At 45.2% G+C, this 24,001-nt stretch overlaps 1 protein-coding gene and 1 long non-coding RNA gene across 3 annotated transcripts in view; both read right to left on the minus strand.

Moving 5' to 3' along the window:
- The window catches only part of CDKL1 (cyclin dependent kinase like 1), a 56,302-nt gene that overhangs the window by 15,934 nt on the left and 16,367 nt on the right, over positions 1-24,001 (minus strand). For both annotated transcript variants that reach the window (XM_008532576.2, XM_008532575.2), the window contains exon 2: positions 11,323-11,444. In XM_008532576.2, coding sequence (XP_008530798.2) covers positions 11,323-11,444 — 122 coding nt within the window. The remainder of the gene's footprint in view (positions 1-11,322; positions 11,445-24,001) is intronic.
- Positions 19,298-23,272, minus strand: LOC139078190 (uncharacterized). The gene is made up of 2 exons (XR_011531033.1): positions 23,010-23,272; positions 19,298-21,573 (listed from the first exon to the last, which is right to left on the minus strand). It is a non-coding gene; the product is annotated as an uncharacterized lncRNA (long non-coding RNA).

A 24,001-nucleotide genomic window follows, 5' to 3' on the forward strand; every position in this document is an offset into this window, starting at 1 on the left:
TCTGAAATGCTAGGGCCTCAGACTCTGAGATCCTTTTTAGCTGACGATGGTAGGAGCCAGGTTTTCACTGTTGGAGAAGAGAGTTACAAATATGGACTGAGAGAAAACTAGAATCTATTCTGTGATGTTGGACCGGAATTGGATATACTCATATGTACAGAGGATGCCGGGCTGGAAGGAGTGCCTCTTATATAGGGCGGTCCAGAAAGCTTCTCTGCTAAAAACAACATCTGAAGTAGTGATTAAGGTGGTGAGAAGTGACCAGATTTGGGCTATATTTTAAAAATAGAGTCTTCAGGATTTTCTGCATGATTGGATATGAGACACAGAGAGCAATCAAGAAACGATACCAAAGATTTAGCTTGAGTAGCTGTTTTTGGTGGTGCCTTTCACTGAGGAGAATGCTGGGGGAGGAGCTGGTTTGGCAAGGGGAGGGTGGACAAGTTGAGATGCTGACTGGACATTCAAGGGCAGACCCTGGGTAGGCAGTTTGGAATTCAGAAGGAAGGTCCAGCTGGAGACGGGAATTTGGAAAGCCTGGGCATATGGATGGTGTTCAGATCCTAGGACTGGATGAAGCCACTTAGGGAGTGAAGACAGAAAGAGGAGAGAAGGTCCGAGTCCTGAGGCCCTGGAACATTCAGAGGTCAGAAGAGGAGGGGATTCAGCACGAGACTGGGGTGAGCCTGGAGTGAAGCAGGACAACCATCAGGAGAACATGGTGTCACTGAAGCCAACTGAAGAAACAGTTTCTGGATTAAGATGGAGGATTGAATAAACCCACCTAACGTCACTCCCTCCCCAAACCCACTAAGACTACACTGAGAGGTAGTCAGAGAGAACAGGAGAAGAGAAAATAGTAACACATTTTGGAATCCAGAAAGCAGTTGGATGAATAACTGACAACAAGTCCTAGAAAGCTGGGCTCTAAGCCAGGAGAGGGGAATAGGGGACCAACCAATTTACCCCAAAGAATCCTCCGAAGGCTCAGGAACCAGCAGCCAAGATCTCTATGGCAGTGGGAAGGAAGCAGGAGTGTGGAAAATCTGTCTGGGAAACAATTAAACTCCTAGATCCCTCTCCTATTCTGTTCCCACAGGGAACACTCTCCCCTACATAGAAAAAGGCTGGAGTTTTGTTTTCTGGAAAGGATAAAACAGAGGACATTTGGTGCACTTGAGATGGTGGATACTGCTCCAAAAACAGGAGATTAAGTGGTTGCATACACACTAACTGTTGAATCTGAGACTCCCGAGCCCTCTTCCCTCCCCAGGTTCTGAGAAGGCTGGCAGCCAGACTTCCCTCTCCAGGGAAAATACTGGAGGACTTTTTGGGGGAAGCTCAGAGGAAAGAGCTGAAGATTCTGACACTGGGGTCCCCCCAGCAAATGGTCCAGCCAGAGAACCCCCCAGTGAAGCTCAGAGCTTCCAATAGCTCACCACTCTTAATGATGGGCGTACACCAGAGATCCCATGAGGCCCCAGAAAAGCCCCAAGTGAGAGAGTTACAGATCAAACAAAAAGAAAAATCAACTTGGAAGAAACAGAAATTATGGAGGGCAAAGAGAACGTTTTTTTAAAACATCAATATCCTCAGAGAGAAAAGGAGAGCGGTTTGCACCAAGAACTGAGAACAAGACACTGTGAGAAAACCAGAGCACCACTCAAGAGGCCAACATCCACGTAACAGAAGGTCCAGGAGGAGAAAATAGAGAAAACAACAGACAGGAAATCAATAATGAAACAATTCAAAAATTGTTCCTCAGGGGCCAGCCTGGTGGTGTAGTGGTTGGGTTCATGCACTCTGCTTCAGCGGCCTAGGGTTCACGGGTTCAGATCCCAGGAGCGGACATACACACTGCTCATCAAGCCATGCTGTGGCAGCATCCCACATACAAAATAGAGGAACACTGGCACAGATGTTAGATCAAGGCAAATCTTCCTCAAGCAAAAAGAGGAAGATTGGCAACAGATGTTAGCTCAGGGCCAATCTTCCACACCAAAAAAAGAAAAAAATTATCCCTCAGACAGAAAGGGCCCCCCAAGTGCCACCATAACAAAAGGAAAGCCTGCAATCTCCACGGTTCAGAATGCTGTGAACAAAGAGAGGATTCCACAAGTGTCTGGACATAAAAAAGAATCAGGACTTCACAAAGGAGCAGAAGGTGGAATGACATTAGACTTCTTAGCACTAGAAGATAGAAGGCACTAAAAAGAATGCCTCCAAAATTTTGAAGGACTATTTTCTTCCACCAAAAGCAAACACAAAAACCTATACCCAAACAAAATGCTAACCAAGCGTGAAGGGAGAATAAAGACTTTTTAAACATGTGAGGGCAAGGTCTCAATCTCTCTCTCTTGTTTTTTTTTAACCTCTCATACACTCTTTCTCAGGAAGCCCCTGGAGGATGCACTCCACCAAAAAGAAGGAAACTCTAGAAGAAGATTACACGAGATAGAGAAACTACAGACCCAACAAGAGGAGAGCAATGGGAATGTCCAGGAGGATGGTGAAGGGAAATGACAGGACGACAACCGCATTCTGGGAACGGAAAGCAACCCGTCCAGGTTGGGCCGTGTGACTCAAGAGCTAGGCATGTGGAGGGTTGTCATCACCATGCCCTCTGCCTTATACCATCTTTTTTTTTTTTTTTTTTGAGGAAGTTTAGCCCTGAGCTAACTACTGCCAATTTTCCTCTTTTTTTTTGCTAAGGAAGACTGGCCCTGAACTAACATCCATGCCCATCTTCCTCTACTTTACATGTGGGACACCTACCACAGCATGGCTTTTGCCAAGCGGTGCCACATCCACACCCGGGATCTGAATCAGCGAAGCCTGGGTCGCTGAGAAGCAGAACGTGTGATCTTAACCGCTGTGCCACTGGGCCGGCCCCTGCCTTATACCATCTTAAATAAAGATGAAAATATTTAACAAACGTAAAAGCTTTGGAAGAGTCAGAGTGAGTGGCCAGACCCTTCGGGCCAAGGCAGATGTCCTTCAAGTTGTACTCATGCTGGGAAGGCTAAGAGTTCACTCCACTTTAAAGTGTTTGTTTCCATATTGATGGCAATGGTGGTCATGGCTGAGCTCTGGGGCAGAGTGGGGAGGACTGAACAGTGACCAAGGGAAGCGCCCATTGTCTCTCATTCTTTATTGCCTTCAAGAGCCCCAGTGGGATTCTAGCTCAAACACAAGCTGTGCCTTCAGAGGAATCATGTGTAAGCTCAACCCTAACCTGTGAGGGAAGGAAGGCATCTGAGCTTTTCCGTGCCTGGACCTGGTTCACCATGAGATCAGGACATTGAACTTTGGACAAACCGTATCTCCGTTTCCTCTTCCTAGTAAACACGCTCAGGGGGAGCTGGACAGGATCCAGCCTGGGCCTCCTGGATTCCCGGCTGGCTGGGCAGGTCTGGTGGGACTTGTACTCCTGAAGATGCCAGCTCCCCAGACCTAGAGATGGGAGTCTATGCAAGGCATGAGAAAACTGACTCACACCCCCTTTATTTCTGTCCCAAACCAAGGTGGGAGGGGCTCAGGAAGGCATGCCTTCATTCCCTGGATGGTCAGGGCGTCTTCCTTGGGGTCTTCAGTTCAGGTGATTTGCTGAGAGCTACAACTGTTCCTCTGGAGCCCGCTGGGTTGCTGCTCGGCTCAGCAGAGGCCCTCCTCCAGGGAGGCTGGAATGGAATCCATCCTCTGAGAGTGGGAAGAGGTGGAGGAGGAGCGTGCTCCTGAGCCCTTCACCAGTGTGACCTCACGGCAGCCTTCCTGCCTCCTTTGGGGATTTTGTTTCACCCCCAGGAACACAAAAGGTTCCCAATTATTTGGCTCCAAAGAAGAGTGAGGATTGGGGGAGGGGGTGTCATTAGAAATGTCTGTAGTCTAGATTTCTGCATGACTATTTCATCTTTTTAACCAATTGGAGATGGATGTGCTTGGTCAAAATAAGTAAGTAAACCCAGAAAGAGGAGGACGGGAGTGCCAGGAAGTAGTGAATCCAACCACAGAGAAATGCAGAGGGCGCTCCGAGGACGACAGCCCAGGGAAGGCCTGGGGGACAGCTGGACAGCAGGCTTCAAGTACAAGACAGGTGGAGAATGGGAGTCTAAGGGCAGGACACCACCAAGAAGAAAAAGGAACCAATGGGTTACCTGATATGGAAAAGTATATTGAGAGGCTATTAAAAATGAGTGGGGAAAGTTAGAAATAGGGTTAAAGACTACTAAGCAAATTTAAAAAGCAAGGCAAATATTAACTTGTGGAAAAAGTACAAAAGGAAACCCTGGTATGGTAGAAAGCTCAGCTGTAGGTAATATTTACATAGGTGTAATAATGGGGACACGGAACACTGAATTAATAAAATGTTAATGTAACTATTTGGGGGGAGTAGAAAGGGGACACAGAGGGAATAATGGCATAAGAGAGCTAAATCCTCATCTGTCATAATACAAAGTCTATGGATGATGTCTAAAAATTGATAAATCAAGAAAAAGCAGTATATCACTCTTTTTATAGTGCACTATATTGCTAGATTTGATTTGCTAAGGAGTTTTGCACCTACATTCATAGAGAATATCCATCTGTCATTTTCTTTTCTTGAAATGTCCTCGTCTAGTTTTGGTATGAGGGTGTAGCAGCCTCATAAAATGATTTGGGAAATGTCTCTTCCTCCTATATTTTCTGAAAGAGTTTCTGTAGGATTGGTATTATTTCTTCCTTACATGTTTGATGGAATTCATTCATCAAATATTTTAATAATAGAATCCAAAGTGCCATGACTATAAGGAAAAAATACATAAATCTACATCACTGGTGATAAGGTAAATGGTTCAGTGTGGCAAACCCTTTGACCCAAGAATCCCATTTTGAGAACTTTTTTTTTAAAGATTGGCACCTGAGCTAACAACTGTTACCAATCTTTTTTTTTTTCTGCTTTATCTCCTCAAATCCCCCCGGTACAGGGTGTATATCTTAGTTGCAGGTCCCTCTAGTTGTGGCATGTGGGACGCCGCCTCAACGTGGCCTGACGAGCAGTGCCATGTCTGTGCCCAGGATCTGAACTGGTGAAACCCTGGGCTGCCGCAGCGGAGTGCGAACATAACCACTCGGCCATGGGGCCGGCCCCTGAGAACTTCTAAAGAAAAAGTACAGAAGAAGGAAAATCTATTTGTGGGAAGATTTGATAGAAGAACCATTTATCAGATGAAACATTGAAAACAGCCTCAATATTCAACAATGGAGGGATAGTTAGGCAGTAACATGACTTGATGCCATATCTTATAGGTATTAATAATAGATCTAAAGATTATGTTGCAACATACGTAGAAATGCACATCAAAGACTATTAAGTGAAGAACAGAACTGAGGGGAAAACAGTCATCTCATCACAGCAACACGGAGAGTGTGGTGCCAGCAGGCTGGCTGCTTCTATAGCGCTCCTCAGGTTTGCAGACGTGGACACTTAATTGTGTCAGCACACCAAGACAGTACCCACATCAAAGGGGCAGGTGAACAGCAAACAAATTTACTAGCCTGATATAAAACCAGATGCCAATTCATTCATCCATGTTCACACTCCGAGTACCAGCTTATGCTTTTCCTGTAGGCAACTGCATAAAGAAAGTCAGATTATAATCAGAAGGGTGTTTGGTGAGCAAAGAATGGGGACGAGGGAAAGTAGGCAATTTGGTTTTTGTCATTAGGCTGACATTGCACCCATCTCCAAATTAGGAGGCTCTTGTCATTAGACAAAGCATATGCAATCAGTCAAATCCAACAAGCTGGGTAGCCATTCTATCCCCTTAAGGTTGCTTTGCACATCTCTGCCCCAAAGCATCATGTGTCGGTCTCACAAAATAACTCTCAGAAAGTTGGGGAAGAGCTGGCCAAGCTCCTATAGAAATACGTTCTTAGGGATTTGTCATATAGAGACGTTTGTGCAAGTGGTGGTTCACTGCAGCCTTGGTGGTAACAGAGAAAAACTAGAAACAATCTAAATATCTGTCAATGGGGCATTAAATAAAGAAAACCTGGTATATTTGTACAGTGGAATTCTCCACGGCCATTTAAAAAACATAAAAGTAGATCTGCATGAATAGGGATACAGCTCCCAAACACACTTGAAAAATGCACAACAGTGTGTGGAATACAATCTATTAAAAATATATATATCCATAAAAATAATTAGAAAACTTCTCAAATGTTAATTTGAGAAATGATAATATTTCTATACGTTTCTGTGTGCTTGAAATATTTTTACTACAAATAATCTATCACTTTTAATCTAAAAAAGAGAGAGATTTTTAGGGTTTTATAAGAGTTCTGGGGCCAGCCCCATGGCTGAGTGGTTAGGTTTTCGAGCTCCGCTTCGGCTGCCCAGGGTTTGGCCAGTTCGGATCCTGGGTGGGGACATGGCACTGCTCGTCAGGCCACGCTGAGGCGGCGTCCCACATGCCACAACTAGAAGGACCCACAACTAAAAAAAAAAATACAACGATGTACTGGGGGGATTTGGGGAGAAAAGGCAGGAAAGAAAAAAGATTGTCAACAGTTGTTCGCTCAGGTGCCAATCTTTAAAAAAAAAGAGAGAGTTCTGGAATTCCATTGTCAGGAGTTCCATTGTCAGAAACTGAAAACCTGTAGTAATCCCCTTTACCCACCAGATGTTCTTTCAACAAACTACATGAGAGTCAGAGAGGAAGTGTCATAAAGAAAAAAATCAATGATGTATTGTGTCGGGCTGCACTTATAGATGGGCAGAAAAAGGAGGAGAGAACACCTAAACTAGTCACTTACAAAACTTTGACATAGGAGGGACCAATAGTTTATAAATAGTAAGTACAAAGCATATTAAGTCCAACAGAAGACAAGGAATGGTGATGTGTTTGTCTGAAGGTAAATACAAACAACAGGAGCACAGCCCTGGGGGATCCTGATAAAGATGTACCCAGGTCACCCGACAGGAGACGAGTCTTGTGGCAAAAACTTGCTTATTAGTAGTAGCACAAATCTAAATCTTCTCCAAAAGGTTTTCAAAGGAGTACAAAAAGTTACAAACATGTTAAAAAGGAGACGAACTGGTGCCCGTTTCAGATTCAAAGTAGAGATGTCTTTGAGTCTGATCTGGCAAGAATTATTTTTAATAATTAGAACATTACCACAGTAACAAATGGAACATGGAGAAAATAAAAAACACTAATAAAATGAAAAAGATCCATAATGATCACAACTCAGAGATAATCACTACTAAAATGTGTATATTAATTACTTTTCTTTTTTCTGTCTATATACAAATTCTATGAAAATGAAATGTCTTTTTATTATAGCATAATTTTTTTTTCATTTTGCAACTGCTCATGGACATTCTTCTATGTCAATGTATGTTTTATCTGTAAGCATGATTCTCAGTGGCTCTACCGTCTTCCATTGTAAAGCTACACCATAATCTACTTAACCAATCCTCTATCTTTGGACATTTCAGTTGTTTCCAATTTTTTTTTTGAGGAAGATTAGCCCTGAGCTAACATCTGCCAATCCTCCTCTTTTTACTGAGCAAGACTGGCCCTGAGCTAACATCCATGCCCATCTTCCTCTACTTTATATGTGAGACGCCTGCCACAGCATGGCTTTTGCCAAGCAGTGCCATGTCCACACCCAGGATCCGAACCAGTGAACCCCTGGCCGCCGAAGCGGAACATGTACACTTAACCACTGTGCCACTGGGCCAGCCCCCAATTTTTTCATTATAAATAATACTTTATCAATAAACACTTATATAACTAAATATTTACACATATACTCATTATTTTCTTATGGTAAATTACTAGGAGTAGAATTTTTCAGTCTAAGATTATGTCCCTAAGGCGTTTAACACATATTGTCAAATGGCCCTCTGGACAGGTTGCTCCAGCAGTGTACTGACAATTTCCTTTGACAATATTAGGTTTTAGAATTTTTAAATTAAAGTAACTATTTTAAAATAAAAAATAATCAAAAATTATGATTACTCTTTAAAATCATTTTGTGGGGCCAGCCCCGGGGCCGAGTGGTTAAGTTTGCGCGCTCTGCTGCAGTGGCCCAGGATTTTGCCAGTTTGGATCCTGGGCAAGGACATGGCACCGCTCATCAGCCCACACTGAGGTGGCGTCCCACATGCCACAACTATAAGGACCCACAACTATGTACTGGGGAGCTTTGGGGAGAAAAAGGAAAAATAAAAATCTTTAAAAAAAGAAGCTGTGACATTAAAAAAAAATCATTTTGTAAGTATCAATTTATTGCTTTGCTAACTTGGTCATTTTACAAGTACTGGGGATGAGCCAAATACCAAGAATTAAGCTAGAAGATACTGGGGTACCCAGGGGGGAAGGCACAGCCCCTGCCCTTGAATATTTCATGATTAACTGGACAGATGGGGCTGTAATAGAAATAATCCCAGAAGATGTCATGGACACCAGCAGAAGGAAGCCCCACTCTCCTCAGCGTGCTAAGCAGGCGTCACAAAGAAGGTCACACTGAGCTGCAGCTGATGGACAGCAGGAGGCCGCAGGGCAGAGGCGAGAAGGCAAGGCAACCGCGCTGAGAAAACGGCACATCTTGAAGCCTAGGATGCGCCTGATTCCACGGGGTGGGAGTCTGGTGGAAACGGAGCCATCTAGCAGAGTGAGTGGCATCTGCATCCCATGCCAGGGTTTTACCACACCAGCAAGCTTTCGGGTGGGAGCCACTAAAGGATTTTATGTAGGAGAAGGGCATGGTTCACTTTGTACTTTAGAAACCTGAAGTTAGAAACACAGTGATCACAGGAGGTTCTTGGGGTAAGTGTGCAAACCTAAGGAGGACCCAGCCTGGCACCAGGCAGGGAACACACCAGCATCAGCACATGAGCCTTTTGATATTGTCTAACAGGTCCACTGTGAAACTGAAGGAGAACTTCTGCCCTCTAGGGCACTAGGGCATCGGGTCACAGCACTGTAAAGCTGGAAGCTCTCTTGAACTTTACGGGGTGCTGAACTCTCATTTCTACTGGTGAGGACACCTGTAAGCAACTTGCCAAAGGTCACACAGTTGATGCTGACCCACTTTTACTGGGAATGTACTTACAAAGTTTTATTTTACAGTATGAGATCTCTACATTGAAAATAAAAAGTTTTCCTATGAATTTAAAAATCTTTGGTTGACACAGTTTAACGACATTTACTCCTTAATGATGACAAGCAAAAATTTGAACTAGTGTTTAAAATAGATTGGAGAATTGCCAAATAGTTAGTATAACGGAAAGTGACTTTTATTTTTAAAACAAACAAAATCCTTAAACTTCAAAATAAATGAATATGATCTGACTTAGGATAAATCCTATTTTTCAAACTTGCTCATTTGTCAGTGTTCCTTAAGTCAATCTTATATTTGACAAACCATAGCATGTTGTCACTTGGAAGTGAAGTGGCTTGTATGTAATCCCAAATATCTACCCGTCCTTCTCTTCTCTAACCCACCTCCATAGTAAAGCATTTTCTATTTCCTGGAACACATGTATTTTGCCAACGGAGCTTTTAAAAAAACCTGCTTTTAATTTTAATCTCTCCTCGCCCTCTCCTTTTTCTCTTCTGCTCAAACTATATGCCAAAAAAGAACTGACTCCCGCTTGTTTTCGATCCCCTGCTAACACGCGTTTCCAAGCGACCCAACGTATCGCGACTGATCCAGCTCCCCCAACCTCTCCCCAGCACCACGCAGCCGCGAGCAACTGATACTAATAAGATTTATTGACGTGTCACTCGCAAGCAATCAAAAGAGCAAATGTCAACATACTGAATGTTTTCTCCCTCGAACACACGATTTCTCTGTGTCAGTGACCTTCTGAAGGGAGGCGTCTGTTCTCTTGGCTCTCTCTGGTTGTGTAAATTAACATGAAAAGCCTGTGCTTTTCACTAACAAACCAGCAGCCACTTTAATCCCATTTGCCTGGATGTCATGCAGATCACATATAACCACCACCACCTGGCAGAGCCAGCGCTTGGCCGAGGCTCGGAAGCATTGTTGCAAGAGCCTGAGCCTCCCGCGTGAATGGGAGTGTGAACAGGGGCTGAGGTGGGGCGCCATTCCACCACTCTGATCCACAATGCGCTCTGCTTATTATCCCCAGCCAAAGCTGGGCTCCCAGGAGCAGGGCAAAAGGAGCAGTTGGGAAATCCTTCCCTACTCAACTTCTTTTAAACCTTCTCACCATTCAACTTAAAGGCCACCTCCTCCACGAAGTCTTCTTTGACTGACCCACTTTGAATCACATTTCCTGGTGTCTGCCAATCATCCTACCCTCTCCTTCTGGCACGGTGATTGGCCCTAAGGATAGCTGCATCACCTGAGCTCAGCCCATCTTCTGCTGGACCGTCTATGCAGATGCTACCTTCTTCTAGAACTTCCCTTCCTCTAGAATGGCTATATAGATTGATAAAAGCCTGTGGCCTACTTTCTATTCCATATTTTCCCTTCTTCACTCCTTCCATCACACACCACACACATACCCTCCCAAATCCACCTTGTAAGGGAGACTTACCTGCAAGGCAGAATGAAGCCAACACAGAGAGAAGAAGAGTTGAGAGAGAGAGAACCACCACCACCTAGGCCTCTCCCCTGCTAGGGAGGGGGTGGGAGCCCAAATCCTGCCAGCACTCTGCTTACCCTCAACCAGAGGAAGGGACCCCCCCTTTCTTTCAACCAAAGGCTCTGTCTGCTCACCAAGCCTCCTTTTAGCGCACACAGCGGCTTGCATACTCTAGAGGGAGACATGCGAGGACCTCAGCGGAGCCTGAAGTCATCCCAGGCCCTTGCCGGTGACAGCCACCAACATGCTCCTTCTTCATGCTTGCTTCAGGTGGGTTTTTGTCACTTGTAATGAAAGAAGTCCCGACCCACGCAGCCGACCGCACAGCGGATTGCTCAGAATGGAGCACCACGTTCGCTTCAGCCTTGATCTTCCTGTTAGCTATCGTCTGTGGCCTCTTCCTCTCAATTTCAGTCCTCATGCCCCCCTGGTCAGGCACGGAATAACTAACATCCTTCCTTCCCTTTCTTAGATACTCAGATAGCTTCTACACACAGGTAACGCACTAAAGAAATCAAATTCTACCCAATAATGCTGCTGCCACTTTCTTCATGAAAACAGTCAGATAAGATCTCTTTCCCAGCGTTTTTGGTAATGCCTCTGCTGTCAACCCCAGCCACAGAGTATGCTGTCCCAACACTGGCTGTTCCCGTCTAATCTGAAAAAGGGTCATTGCTAATCTCCCCTCACGAGTTTGTAAGGGATGGCTCACTCACCCTCTTTGGTATCTGTCCAACTCGTGGAGAACGGTGCGGTCACAGTACTCGAACACCAGGTGAAGCTTCCGCTTCCTCCTGAAGACTTCAATGAGGTTGACGAGGTTGGGATGCTTGAGTTGCTGAAAATATGGAAAGCGAGTGCCAAAGGTGAGTTGGGAAAGACAGCTTTCTCTAATTTTGATCGAATGAAAAGACAGTTGTTTGTCCTTTAGGAAGTTTCACGTCTCAGACTGAAGGAGGATGTAAACAGTATTATTCTACTCTCTGTACGAGCTGTTTGTTACCAGCTTGTAAGTGAAAAATGATTAGAACTCAGGTGACAGAGAGAGCTATGAGAAGGCTGGAAAAGAAAAGAGAATGAAAAGAGGGGGGAAATTTTTAGTTGATACCAACTCATCCTTTAAGGCCCAGATCAAAGGTCCCTTCTTAAGGAGGTCTCCTCTGATCTCCCCAGACTGGTTCAGCGCCCCTGTATGTCTCGCAGTCTCCCAGAAGCATGTGTCCTTTGGAATCTTTCAGGATTACTAAGTAAGGATTACTTAGTAAACATTGTTCAATTGATTGTTTAATGTGCTCTGCTGTCAGTAGATATAATAGATACATTCCATAGATGCTAGATACATTCCATGGAATAGAGATACATTCCACAGATGCTAGATACATTTGATAGAATATAGATATATTCCATGCTATGACTCTGGATATGTGGATATGGAATATAGGTACATTCCATAAAATATAAGAACCATGACATCAGGGTCTGCGTTCTCTTGTTTACTTGAAATGATGTTGTTATACGCCTAGCATAGGGGCTCACTTATAATAGGCATTTGATAATTACTTGTAAATCATAACTTCTAGGTTGATGGAACATTTTAAAACAGAAAAATTAGGAAGACTCTCCAATGTGATGTAACTTAAAGTGTCTAACTAGAAAAAAGGGCTGAAATGAACGTTGGTGTTGTCAGAGAGAAATCTTGTACTTAGCTTCCTGGCCCCTTCTGTCCACAATCGTAGCAGAAACACTACAAACAGGCAAACTAATTATTGTGATGAAAGCAAAAATGGTTAACTTTCTTCAGGGCAGTGGTCTAAGAGAGCAAAAGAGGAAGCCACGATGCTTTGTAAGGCCTAGTCTTGGAAGTCAGGCAACATTACTTGTGCCTCATTCCAGTGGTTGGAACCAATCACAAGACCCACGCAGATTCAGCCCTGAAGGATCCCAGGATGAAATACCATTGGGAAGAGAGGCCCAGGTGTCTCGCCGAACTCAGCCCCAGCCGCCCCCATGGATTCAGCTGCCTGTGCGAACCTTGGGCAAGGCCAGCTGAAGAAATACTTAGTGAAGCCACAGAATTGCGAGAAATAATACTCTTGTTGTTAGCGACTAAGTTTGGGGGAAGTTTATTAAGACAGCAATAGATCACCCTGTATTCAAATCACCAGGGGAACTTGTGAAAACTACAGAGGCCCAGGCCCCAGCCCCAGAGTTCCCGAATTGGTCTTAGGCAAGGCCAGGCATCTGGGTTTTTTCCAAAATTCTCCAGGAGAGTCAGTGGGTGGCCAGGGGTATTAATCACAGGCAAATAGGTGCTTCATGAATGACAAAAGGTGAGAGGAGAAAAACTGAAGTTCTTGAACAGCGTGCTATAGCTCATTGGTATGGGCAGCGAGGAGAGAAGTAGCCAGCAAGGGAAATATTAAAGAGTTATTTTCTTCGTAAAATTCCTTTGTATCTTCAAGATGTGAAATTCCTGCTCCTGACAACGCATTTGATGAAAGAAATACAAAACAGCCAAGATTTTTAAGCCATCAGTCATGCAGGCCTTAGAACAGACGGTACTCCAAGCTACGGAACCCACATTTATGTGGCCCCACCTGGAACTTTTAGCCTGAACTAACATTTTCCAGACACAGTAAGACAGAGCTCACTACTGCCTTAAACCAAAGAGCTGCACTGGCTCAAACGTCTCAAAGGGAAAACAAACAACCCCGTTCAGAGGGGCTGAATGGCAGCTTTATGAGAGAATTAGCGAAAGGCAGAGGTTTTCTTTCGGGCTCTGAAAAATCATTGTCTTTAGACCTTAAGACTTGGAATCTTAGATTCTTTAATTTTCCACGTTCCACGTATAGTCCTCACTCACATCTCTAGCCAACTTTTCTAGCAAAAGTACAAACATCAATTCTACCAAAACAAACACCCGGCGTTTCTCTGGACGCCACGTTGGTGCCTCCGATTGTTGTGTCCACACCTGCAGCGACCATCATGCAGGGCACCGCTGCCTCTGGAGAACCCGGAGGTCCTCTCGACCTGACCTCAGCTTCCGTGTTCGGCCTCATCTCCTATAACTTCCTCCCAGACACAGTGTACTTCTCTCGAGTCCTGCCCCCTCTCATCTCAGCACTTGCTCACCCGCTTCTCTGAAACACTCCAATCCCCACGATGTCACTTTCTCTGTCTGGCCTCCTCTACCCCACCTGACACACCTGGAATGAACTGAAAGAGCTGTAACTCTGGAACCCAAGCACGGGTGCCACGTGGAGGCAGAGGGCATTGTCACAGCAGTATCCATGGAACCGAGGGGGACAGTAAATATTATATTATACCCATCTTCCTGTTACTATGCGCCTTTCAAAAACCTAGGGGCCAGCCCAGTGGCACAGCGGCAAAGTTCACATGTTCTGCTTCAGTGGCCCAGGGTTCATCAGTTTGGATCCTGGGTATGGCCCAGGGTTCACAAGTTCGGATCCCGGGTGCGGACAGGGCAACGCTTGTCAAGCCATGCTGTGGCAGGCGTCTCACATATAAAGCAGAGGAAGATGGGCACGGATGTTAGCTCAGGGCTAATCTTCCTCAAAAAACAAAAACCAAAAACCTAGATTCTAACAACTGCAGGATATTCTATTCAAATACCATCAGACTCTGTCTAATTTTTGCCTATTAAAAATAAAATTTCGATGAAAACTTACTAGCTGGTAGATCTTCACTTCAAATAAGTTAACTTCTCGAGGCCTCAGCTTCCATCTGTGAGGGCAGGAAGCTCGAGGACTCTGTGACAGCTTTGTCACACACAAAGCGCGTACAACAGGGTCAGGCTCATATTAACGGCTCCATGAGGGTCAACTGCTAATACTGTTATTTGGGGTTAAGTCTATTTCTATTGAGGATGATTTTCACTATTCATTTTATGAACAACTGTCTCTTTACCTTAATGTGCACACCGCGCTGTGCTAGTCTTAAGGATGCAGAGACAAATTGAGCAAATCCCGTCTCCACTTTCATGGAGCTCAGCGCCTGGGAGGCAGACAGAGACTGAACAAGTGAGCACAGACATGGTGCATCTTACAAAAATCAAGGTAGTTACCAGGTCTGAGGAAGGGGGTAGGGTCCAGGGAAGACCTCCTTGAGGAAGCTGGTTGGGCACCATCTAGAGCCCCAGAAATACAGCTTTATGGCTCTAGAGATACCGAATTGCTTTCCCAAAGGATCACACACATTTACCCCTCGGCCAGGAGCAGGAGCGCTATTTGGCAGACCCTAGCCAGCTCTGAGGCCACAAACATTCAACGTCTGTAACGTGTATTGTCAAGTTGCTTCCCGCAGGGCTCGCCTCCAGCAACAGGGCAGTGCTTGGGATTTTTAAGCCACTTGTCTCTCCTATCCCCCTCCATGAGAGAACTCTCATATAATTGCAAAACGGCCAGTAACTTATTTCTCAACTTATTTTCAGAAAAGTTTTAATTTAGAAAAACCGATCTCTAAGAATAAATTATAACTAGGACTTATGAATATTAAATTATAAATGTTTTTAAGTAAATTATTAACTCTCTCTGGGTCGCCAGGATTCTGGGCCACCTGCAAACGTTCCCGAGCAGCAGATACTGGGAGCCAGTCCTCGTCCTGGCTGCGTTCATCTATTCAAGGATCTCCAGAGCACCACTTGGCCTCAGGCTCTGCTCTGGACTCTGTGACACGCTGGGGGATGGGACAGAGGCTGCAGGCCTTGAACAAGGAGGTGCCATGAAGAGCCCTCCACATGCAAGAGATTAGCTGCCTCAGAGAGATGGTCCCTGAGGAACTGACCTTGAGCCGAGTCCCAGAGAGCAAGAGGGGCCTGACCACAACAAGGGCAGAGGTGGCAGCTTTCCAGGAAGAGCGACAGGCCCTGAGCCCAGAGGGAACTCAGGCCACGAAATGAACTGGAAGACAGTGTGGCTTGAAGGTCAGGCGCATGGAACTGAGACCATGAGCCGGGCAGACGGCAGGTCCGGCAGGGCCTTGCGGGCCATGCTGAGACATTCGCACAATATCCTAAGTGCAATGGGAAGGTACTGGAAGGAATTTTGCAAGATGTGATATGAGGCCCTTTGGGTTGTTAAAGTTTGCTATGGGGGGAGGATACGGGATGGTTTGGAGGAGGCAATACGTGAGAGGAGACCAGTGAGGAGCCTGGTGACAGTGGGAGATGGCAGCTTGGACGGGGCAGATACGAGGGGGATGGCGAGGAACCCACTGTTTGGAGATGAACTTTGTTATCGGAATAGTCAGGATGTGGCGAGGGGTGAGGGAGAGGGAAGTGTCAAGAGCAACCGAAGGTTTGTATAATGGGGTGGATGGTGGCGCCGTCACCAAGAGGAGGGTACGTTTTGGGGAAAGAAACTACGGTTTTTGGCACATTGGGTTGGTGGGGTCTCTAAGATACCAAAGTGCAGTCGCCAGGTTGGCTGGAGTTTGAGCTGAAGATAAAGCCAGGGAGTCAGCATGAGGGTAAGAAGCCGTGGGTGGATGTGACAGCCCAGGAGAGCGCATGGGAAAGAGGCCAAGGAGCCAGCACCAGACATGTGGTGGGTGAGGAGGAAGCAGAGGAGGAGAAAGGGAGGAAGGCCCCTCAAGATAAGAGAGAAGACACCAGAGCTGACGCCATGCGTGTCACAGAAGGAGGAAGTGGTCCCAGTGACGGTGCTGCTGGGAGGTCAAGTGGAGAGAGGCCTGGGAGGTGCCCCCCCCCCAGGTTCCCAGGTGGGGGTCCCCAGGCAAAGTCATGTGACCTCGCTGGAAGCAGTGTCTGTGCTGCTCTGGGACCAGCGGCCAGATGGTGTGGGTTTAGCATCTCAAATCACCTCCCTCCTCTCTCTCTGTTGCCTCTCTGTTGACTCCCCTGACCCCAGGGACAGGACTCAGGGACATCTCTGCAACTGGGAGCCACGAGTTTTTAATCACAGCTCCAATACTGCGAATGTTTCATTCACAAGGGTTGGATGCTCCCTCTTCAGCACTGAATGGACTTCTCTGGGGACACAGACGAATGAGATGAGACGACCCCAGCAACACAATGGGTGGGTTGTTCTCGGGCTTACTCAGCACGTTCATTACACCTACCAGCAATAGTAACAGGACGGGCTCAGTTACTGTGCATACACAAGGATGGGGTCCAGGGCTTATCCAGTCATAATGCCTTCCTGTTTGTGAGGACGTGAAGCAAAGCCTCAGGCCTGGGCTTGTCCTCAGCATTCGGAGTCCTGCTGGCCCAGGCCTGAGGGTCTCGGCGGTTCCCTCCAGGCCAGCACCATCTTCACCTCTGCATCCAGAAGCCTGCGCTGGCTCAGACGGCGTTTCTCACACATGTTTCTGCCTCGGCTGCTGCACTTCTATTTTGGTCTCCCTTTTATTTTCTGTGTTTTGAATGCTGCTACTTCATATTATGCTGTGAACCAAAGCATTTTCTCTGACATTAAAAAAGGACTCTATTTTCATCAGCTGCATTTATCCTGCACTCTGCTTGGTTTCCCTGCAGAGCTGAGAACGCTGTGTACCCTCTGGCCGGATTCTTCCGCCTCGTCATCGGCCCGTATCTCCGCTGACCACCTGTCCGCTGTGATGAGCTAAGGTTTCTACAACCTCCAAGGTGAGATGTTGGGCCTGTTAGCCCACATTTTGAAGAATTTTGTACTAGTTGCCAACATTTCAGCAGGAAATGTTACTTTAAAAACCTGGTTACCAGGATTCTCTTGAAAACACTGGCCATCTAGCAACACCGGCCTGCAGTCTCTGTGGCCTCAGTGAGCTGGGGCTCAGAAGCAGCTGCTCACTTAGATAAGGCCTGTGCGCCTTGTTCAACACAGTCCCCGCCACTCCCTACCACTCCGTGACACAAAGGCCGAGTGATAGGTGCCTTTTATCATCACTCTTGCATTATTAATTTACATATATTGGAGTTAAAAGTGAGATATTAAACGTACCCAGGTTTCTAGCAAAAGTGGGAAAATGTACAAGCAATAGAAAGGACTGCATTTTCAAGACAAATAAGAAAAATTCTATTTCAACGGAATAGTATTCATCCATGAGAAAAAAAAGAAATCTTGCCATTTGTGACAACATGGATGGAGCTCAAGAGCATTATGCTAGTGAAATAAGTCAGACAGAGACAAATACAGTGTGATATTACTTGGGTAGAATCTAAAAAGAACAAACTCAGAGAAACAGAGTTGAGTGGTGGTTACCAAGGGGTGGGTGGGGGGTGGGGAAATGAGGAACGATTGCTCAAAGGGTGCAGTCTTTCAGTTATAAGATTAACAAGTCTGAGAGTCTCATGTACAGCATGCTGATTATAGCTAATAACATGGTATTGCATATTGAATGTTGCTGAGAGAGTAGATTTTAAACATTCTCACCAGAAAAAAAGAAATGCTAACCATGTGACAGGATGGAGGTGGCAGCTACTGCTATGGTGGTGATCATTTTGCAACATACACGTGTATCAAATCAACACATTGTACACCTCAAACTTACACACTCCTATGTGTCAATTATATCTCAATAAAGCTGAAAAAAGGAAAAGTGCATTTATTTGTGGAAGTGAACCATTTCTTCCCCCTGCCTGGCCCCTGCAGGTGTTGGGTTTGTGACGTCTACTCTAGGAGGTCCCCAGTGGTCACATGCTTCTCAGTTGACGTGTACAGACCATGACATCTGGCCTCTCCTATCCCTCAAATGTCAAGGCTTCTCTGGTCTACGTTCTTTGTGGGGCGAGCGGGGGATATTTATCCTGTCTGTGCTTTAGAGAAAAACAACAGACCATTTTCTCAATGGTCATATCCTGTTTGCTTTCAAAACCATGCTTCTTCTCTCACAACTGTGCTAAATAACGAAAGAACAGAGATTAAAGTTTAGAAAGTGGAAGCCTCTCAATAAGTGTTTTCTGCAAGCCTTTAAGACTTTTGAACTTGATGATAGGTCTGGGTTACATAGACATCTTTGCAGGAATCTTTTGTCAATTAACATTTTCCCAGAATGATGTGCCCCCCCACTTCCCAAGGATTCCAAGACCAGTATATTACATTACTCTCAAGGGTTTGAGATCGAGCCGGTTTAGAGCTTGTCCAAACTAAGAAGAGAAAGAATCAAGATTCCTCACATTTCCTCTCGTTCTTCCTTCTCACCTGGATGAACGCTCTCAACTAAACCTCGCCACTCAGTGTCAGAGCTAATGGCAGCAGAACCCAGTTTTTCTTTTGATTCACAAAGAAAGCTCTAAAGTTCACCTTTACCCCATTTAAGGACTTTGGAAGTACAGGTATGGTCATGATAAAATGACACCACTGAAGAATTCATATCATAAAAAGGTCAATTTCTCTAAAAAAAAAATGTAGATGTAATGCAATTCCAATCAGAATCCAAACGGGATTTTTTTTTTAGAACTAGATAAGATGACTTTTAAGTTTATACAGAAATATAATTGTTTAAAAATTGCCAAGAAAAAAACTAGTGGGGGCAACTTGCTTTGCCAGATGGTAAAATTTTCAATACAGTGCCTCTAACCACCACCGCCATCGCCATCATCCTCATTGTCATCCTCATCAGTAGGCCAGCAGGCTATGGATACAGAATGAAAAAACAGAAGCAGTATGGCGTCTGGTATGAGATCCAGGTATTTAAGAGAAATTAACATGTGACAAAGGCAGTACTTCAGTGTAGTTGAAAAGAAAGTGCTTTATTTCACAAGGATTCTGGGAAAACTGGATACCCATCAGGAAAATGGAACCATATCTCATCACTCCATATACAAGAATAAATTTCAGATATATTAAAAATGTTAATATAAATACTAGAAAAAAACTGGGAGAACCTTTATATGAACTTGGGAGGGGAGAGAGCATCCTAAAAACAACACAGGAGATCCAGAAGAAAAGAGACAAGATAGGTAAGTTTGGCTACAGAAAAAGAAAATAACGTTGGGAAGATGACAAAAGTTCTGGAGACAGGTGGTGGGCGTGGTTGCACAACAACGTGAATGTACTTAATGGCACCAAACTGTACACTCAAAAATGGTTAAAACGGTAGATTTTGTGTTATGTATATTTTATCATAATAAAAAATAAGTAAAATAATGTTGGTTGCTAAAAACAAAACAAAACTACAAACAATGTCAAAAGACAACTGGCTGGGAAATATTTGTTAAAGTTATGACAAATAAACGGTGATGTTCCTAAAATTACAAAGAAGTTTTATGTGTTATAAAGAATAAGACAACCTAGTGGGAAAATGAGCAAGAGATATAAATAGGTAAGACACAGAAGAGGAAAAAGAAATGAGCAAGAGACATATGAAAAGATACTCAATCTCAATGAGATACCATAAGACATATGTTAGAATGGCTAAAACCCAAAAAAAGCTGACTGCACCAAATGCTTGTGACGACACTGAGGAACAGGAACCCTCAGTCACTGCTGGTGGGAATGCAGAATGGGACCGCCACGTAGGAAGACAGTCTGGCAATTTCTTACAAAGCTCCAGGTAGTTGTTCCATATGATCTAGCAATCACACTCCTACGTGTTTACCCAAATGATTTGAAAACTATGTCTATACAAAAACCTGTACACAAATGTTTCTAACAGCTTTATCTATAATAACCCAAAACTGGAAGCAACCAAGTTGTCTTCCTATAAGTAAATGGATAAACAAATTGTGCTAAACCCAAAGAATGGAATCTCATTCAGTAATAAAAAGAAACAAGCTATTAGGCTATGAAAAGACATCTATGAAACTTAAATGCATATTGTCAAGTGAATAGTACAAATGTATGAAACAACCTCACTGAAGGGGGTGGAGGGAGAAGGTGCCGACCTACGTAACCTTGGAAACGTGTAGTCTGTAGGACTAAAGGAATGACACATGAGCATGGTACTCTTGTTGATAAGGTTGTTTCCCATGGGGGATGCAGGGTAACAATTCTGCTTCTGCTATATATGTATACTGGAAGTGAACACTTAAGTAAATGAATGCTGGGTAATGGGAGCCAGGTTCTCCCCATTAGAGCGGGAGTTTACAGACAAGCAGGAGAGGAGACAAGGATAATCCATGATCTCATCTATCCATGGATTAGAGTTGGAGACATCAGCATGAACTCATGCTCAGCTTAATATAGATACAGATGGTTACATATAAAAATAACTACGGATCTGTGTGTATACACGCATTTTTGCCTTACTCTGTCAGCTGAGAGGGCCTAGAAGCAGCCACACCCCAGTAGCAACAAGTAAACCCAGTGCCCAGATCTTGTTTTTGAATACCATTCTCCAGGGAAGGGAACTAGGGCTCCTTGGAGAAAATGGATGATTCTAGGGAGGGCAGGAAAAATATAAGATGAGGATGGAGCATCTCGTAGTGCCAGAAAGTAAGGAAGTGCTAAAGCAAAAACAAACACTACACTGAAGGGGGTATGTCAAAGGGACACAAATATCCATGGGTCCATACTGACATGAATGAATGAATGAATGAATGAATAGGGGAGAATAAATCAATCTCCTTTGTGGAAGAATTCCAAATAATCTATGTAGATACTCCGCCTTCAAGGAGGAGACCCTAACTCCCCACTCTGTAGGAGGGCTGCGCAGAGGGACGTCCTTCCAAGGAGCATAGCGTGGAGAGACAGAAGAGGAGCAGCTGTACGGTGAGAAACCTGACGAACACTGTCTCACCAGGGGACTCAGGTCAACACTGATACTGATCGTCTGCACGCTCGGCATGGTGTGACACGGTTATCTTCCTCGCCAAATCCACGAGCCCAGTCTAACCACGAGAAAAACACCAGACAAATTCCAATAGAGGCGCATTCTACAAAACACCTGACCAGTCTTCCTCAGAGATGTCACGGCCATCAGAACACAGATGGTCTGAAACTGTCTCGGCCAAGGGAGGCCTAGGGATGCAGGACAACTAAATGCAATGTGGTCTCCTAGATGGGATCCTGGAAGAGAAAAAGGACATGAGGTAATAACTAAAGAAATTTGAATGAAGTATGGACTTTAGTTAATGATAATGTATCACTACTGGTTCTTTAATTATAACAAATGTACCACGCTAAGTAAGATGTTAATAATAGGGGAAACTGGATGCAGGGTATATGGGAACTCTCTAAATGATCTTCTCAATTTTTCTGTAAATCTATGACTGTTCTACAAAATGAACTCTGTTGGAACACGCACACTCTTTTACCCAGCACGCCACTTCTGGGAATACACCTCGTATAAACAGAAGCACCATTGCTTAAAAATGTATGTACAAGGATATTTATTGCAGCATTGTTTGTGGAGGCAAAACATTGGAAACAATACAAATGTCCTTTGATAGAAGAGGATGGCTAGTAAACTGTGGTCCATTTAAACATGAAATATGAAATACTATGCAGCTAGTAAAAAGAATGAAATTAATAGAGGTCTGTCTATTGACCCAATGACAGTGATGTATTGTTGAGTGAAGAGGTGAGCTGAGTAATTTTGTAAAAGTATATGGAAATAGAAGCTATGGAGTAATTTTATTAAAAATAGATGAAAATAGTATATTAAAATGTATTAAAAATTACTCTATTTTCACATATTCATTTGTTACATATTATTATTTAAAACATACTGAGCCCTACTCTGTGCTGGACGTTAGTCTGAGCTTTGGGATTACAATATTTAACAAAGCTGACAAAAATCTCTGCTCTCAGGAAGCTCATACTGGACCATGTTGGATGGTGATAAGTTTTATGGAAAGAAAGAAAGTAGGTAGGGGGCATAGCGTGGTGGGGGGTGTGACTTAAAACAGGGTGGTCAGGGGAGACCTCACTGAAAGGTGACAAATGAAGGGAGACCTGAGGAAGGGTCGTGAGGATTCCAGAAAAGTGTTCCAGGCGGACGGCACTGCCGTTCCAAAGGCTCTTACGTGCGCTCCTGCCTGGGAAGTTTGTGGAACAGCAAGGAGGTCAGCGTTTCAGTGCCTCTGTGTCCTGCTTCCCAGCCTTTCTGCCAATGTTTTAATTTAACAGTCACTGCAGCAACCAGCTTTGAGTGGATGAAGCCCACAGCCCCCACCTCAGCTGCATCCGTACCCTTTGCTTTCTGCCCAAGGAGGGATGTATGGGATGCTGGTGGGATGATTCTAACACTCCGGAGTTAACACCCCATGGGGGGACCATTGGCCAACGGGGACAGGCAGTGGTGGTGAATGCTCCCCTCTTCTGGTCCCTGGCTCCTCAGGGAACTGTTGCCCCTGCACTGGCTGGTCCTCCTTCCCCATCTCCCTCTCTCCTGTCCTCTGCTCCAGCTCCCTGGTATCACTTCCCCAAATCAGCAACTAACACACAGCCCCTTGTCTCAGACTTCACTTTGGGGGACGTGTACAAGCCAAGACGGGTAGTACCAGAAGCGGCCTTGCTGGCCTATCTTCGGAATGGGATCCTGGAACTGGATCAGTCCCCAGGCAGACCGCAACAGGCCCCCAGTGCTGGTGGGACGTGGGCCGAGACGAAGCTCTGGGAACCGCAGCAACACAGTTACTAAGACTTTCCTCCGCGGTGGCTCTGAGTGAGGCACAGGTCGGCTCATGCGGCAGCTGCGGTGCACGAGTAGGGTGGAGCAATGGTAATTACAGGGATTACTGAAGGAGCTGGCTTGTTAACACCTCTAGGTCATTGAAAAAAGAGAAGAGAAAATGACAGGTTCAGGTTAGCCACGAGTCGACCGGGAGTCAGAAGGCTCTGCGGCAGTCCTGAAAGAGGTTTCTCTCTCCGCAGACACCAGACAGACTGTGCAGAATCAGCCTCGGGACTTAGTTTTAAGGGCATCAGAGGGACAAGAGACACCAGGCCCAACCGCAACAGGTCTCACGCCAAAGTCAGGGCTCTGGTGAGAAAAGAGAGGGACATTAGGGGGAAGAGCCTGAGAATCTCAAATCCTCAAATTTCCTAGAACCCCCCGGGCTGGAAGAAGCAGCTTCCACCCTTTTGCCAAAGGTGAAACGCTTCCCCTCTCTCGGAGTCCCTGAAAAGACCTCATGAGGCAGGTGCTCCTTGGGAGGATGACGCATGTCCTCTGGATTCTACCCACCTCCTCCCGCGACCCACAGCCCTGTAACCAGCATGGGCTGCAGCAGTGCCTGAGCATGGCAATACGGTTCTTGCTCCAGGAGGAAACAACTACACGCAAAGAATCCCAACAGCTGGCTCAGACGCACCAGCAGGAATCTCGAGGGGCTGGACCACGGCAGTGGTGATGTGCAAGGCTGGACGCGGGAAAGTCACTGATGTGGGAGCACTGTCCCATGACTTGGGACTTAATTCCTGACAAGGACACCTGCAGGCAGACTTTAATATGTTGTTGGCTTGGCTTTTTGAAGGCTGGGCTTCCAGTAGA

The sequence above is a fragment of the Equus przewalskii genome, chromosome 1, assembly GCF_037783145.1.
Source record: "Equus przewalskii isolate Varuska chromosome 1, EquPr2, whole genome shotgun sequence".
NCBI lineage: Eukaryota > Metazoa > Chordata > Mammalia > Perissodactyla > Equidae > Equus > Equus przewalskii.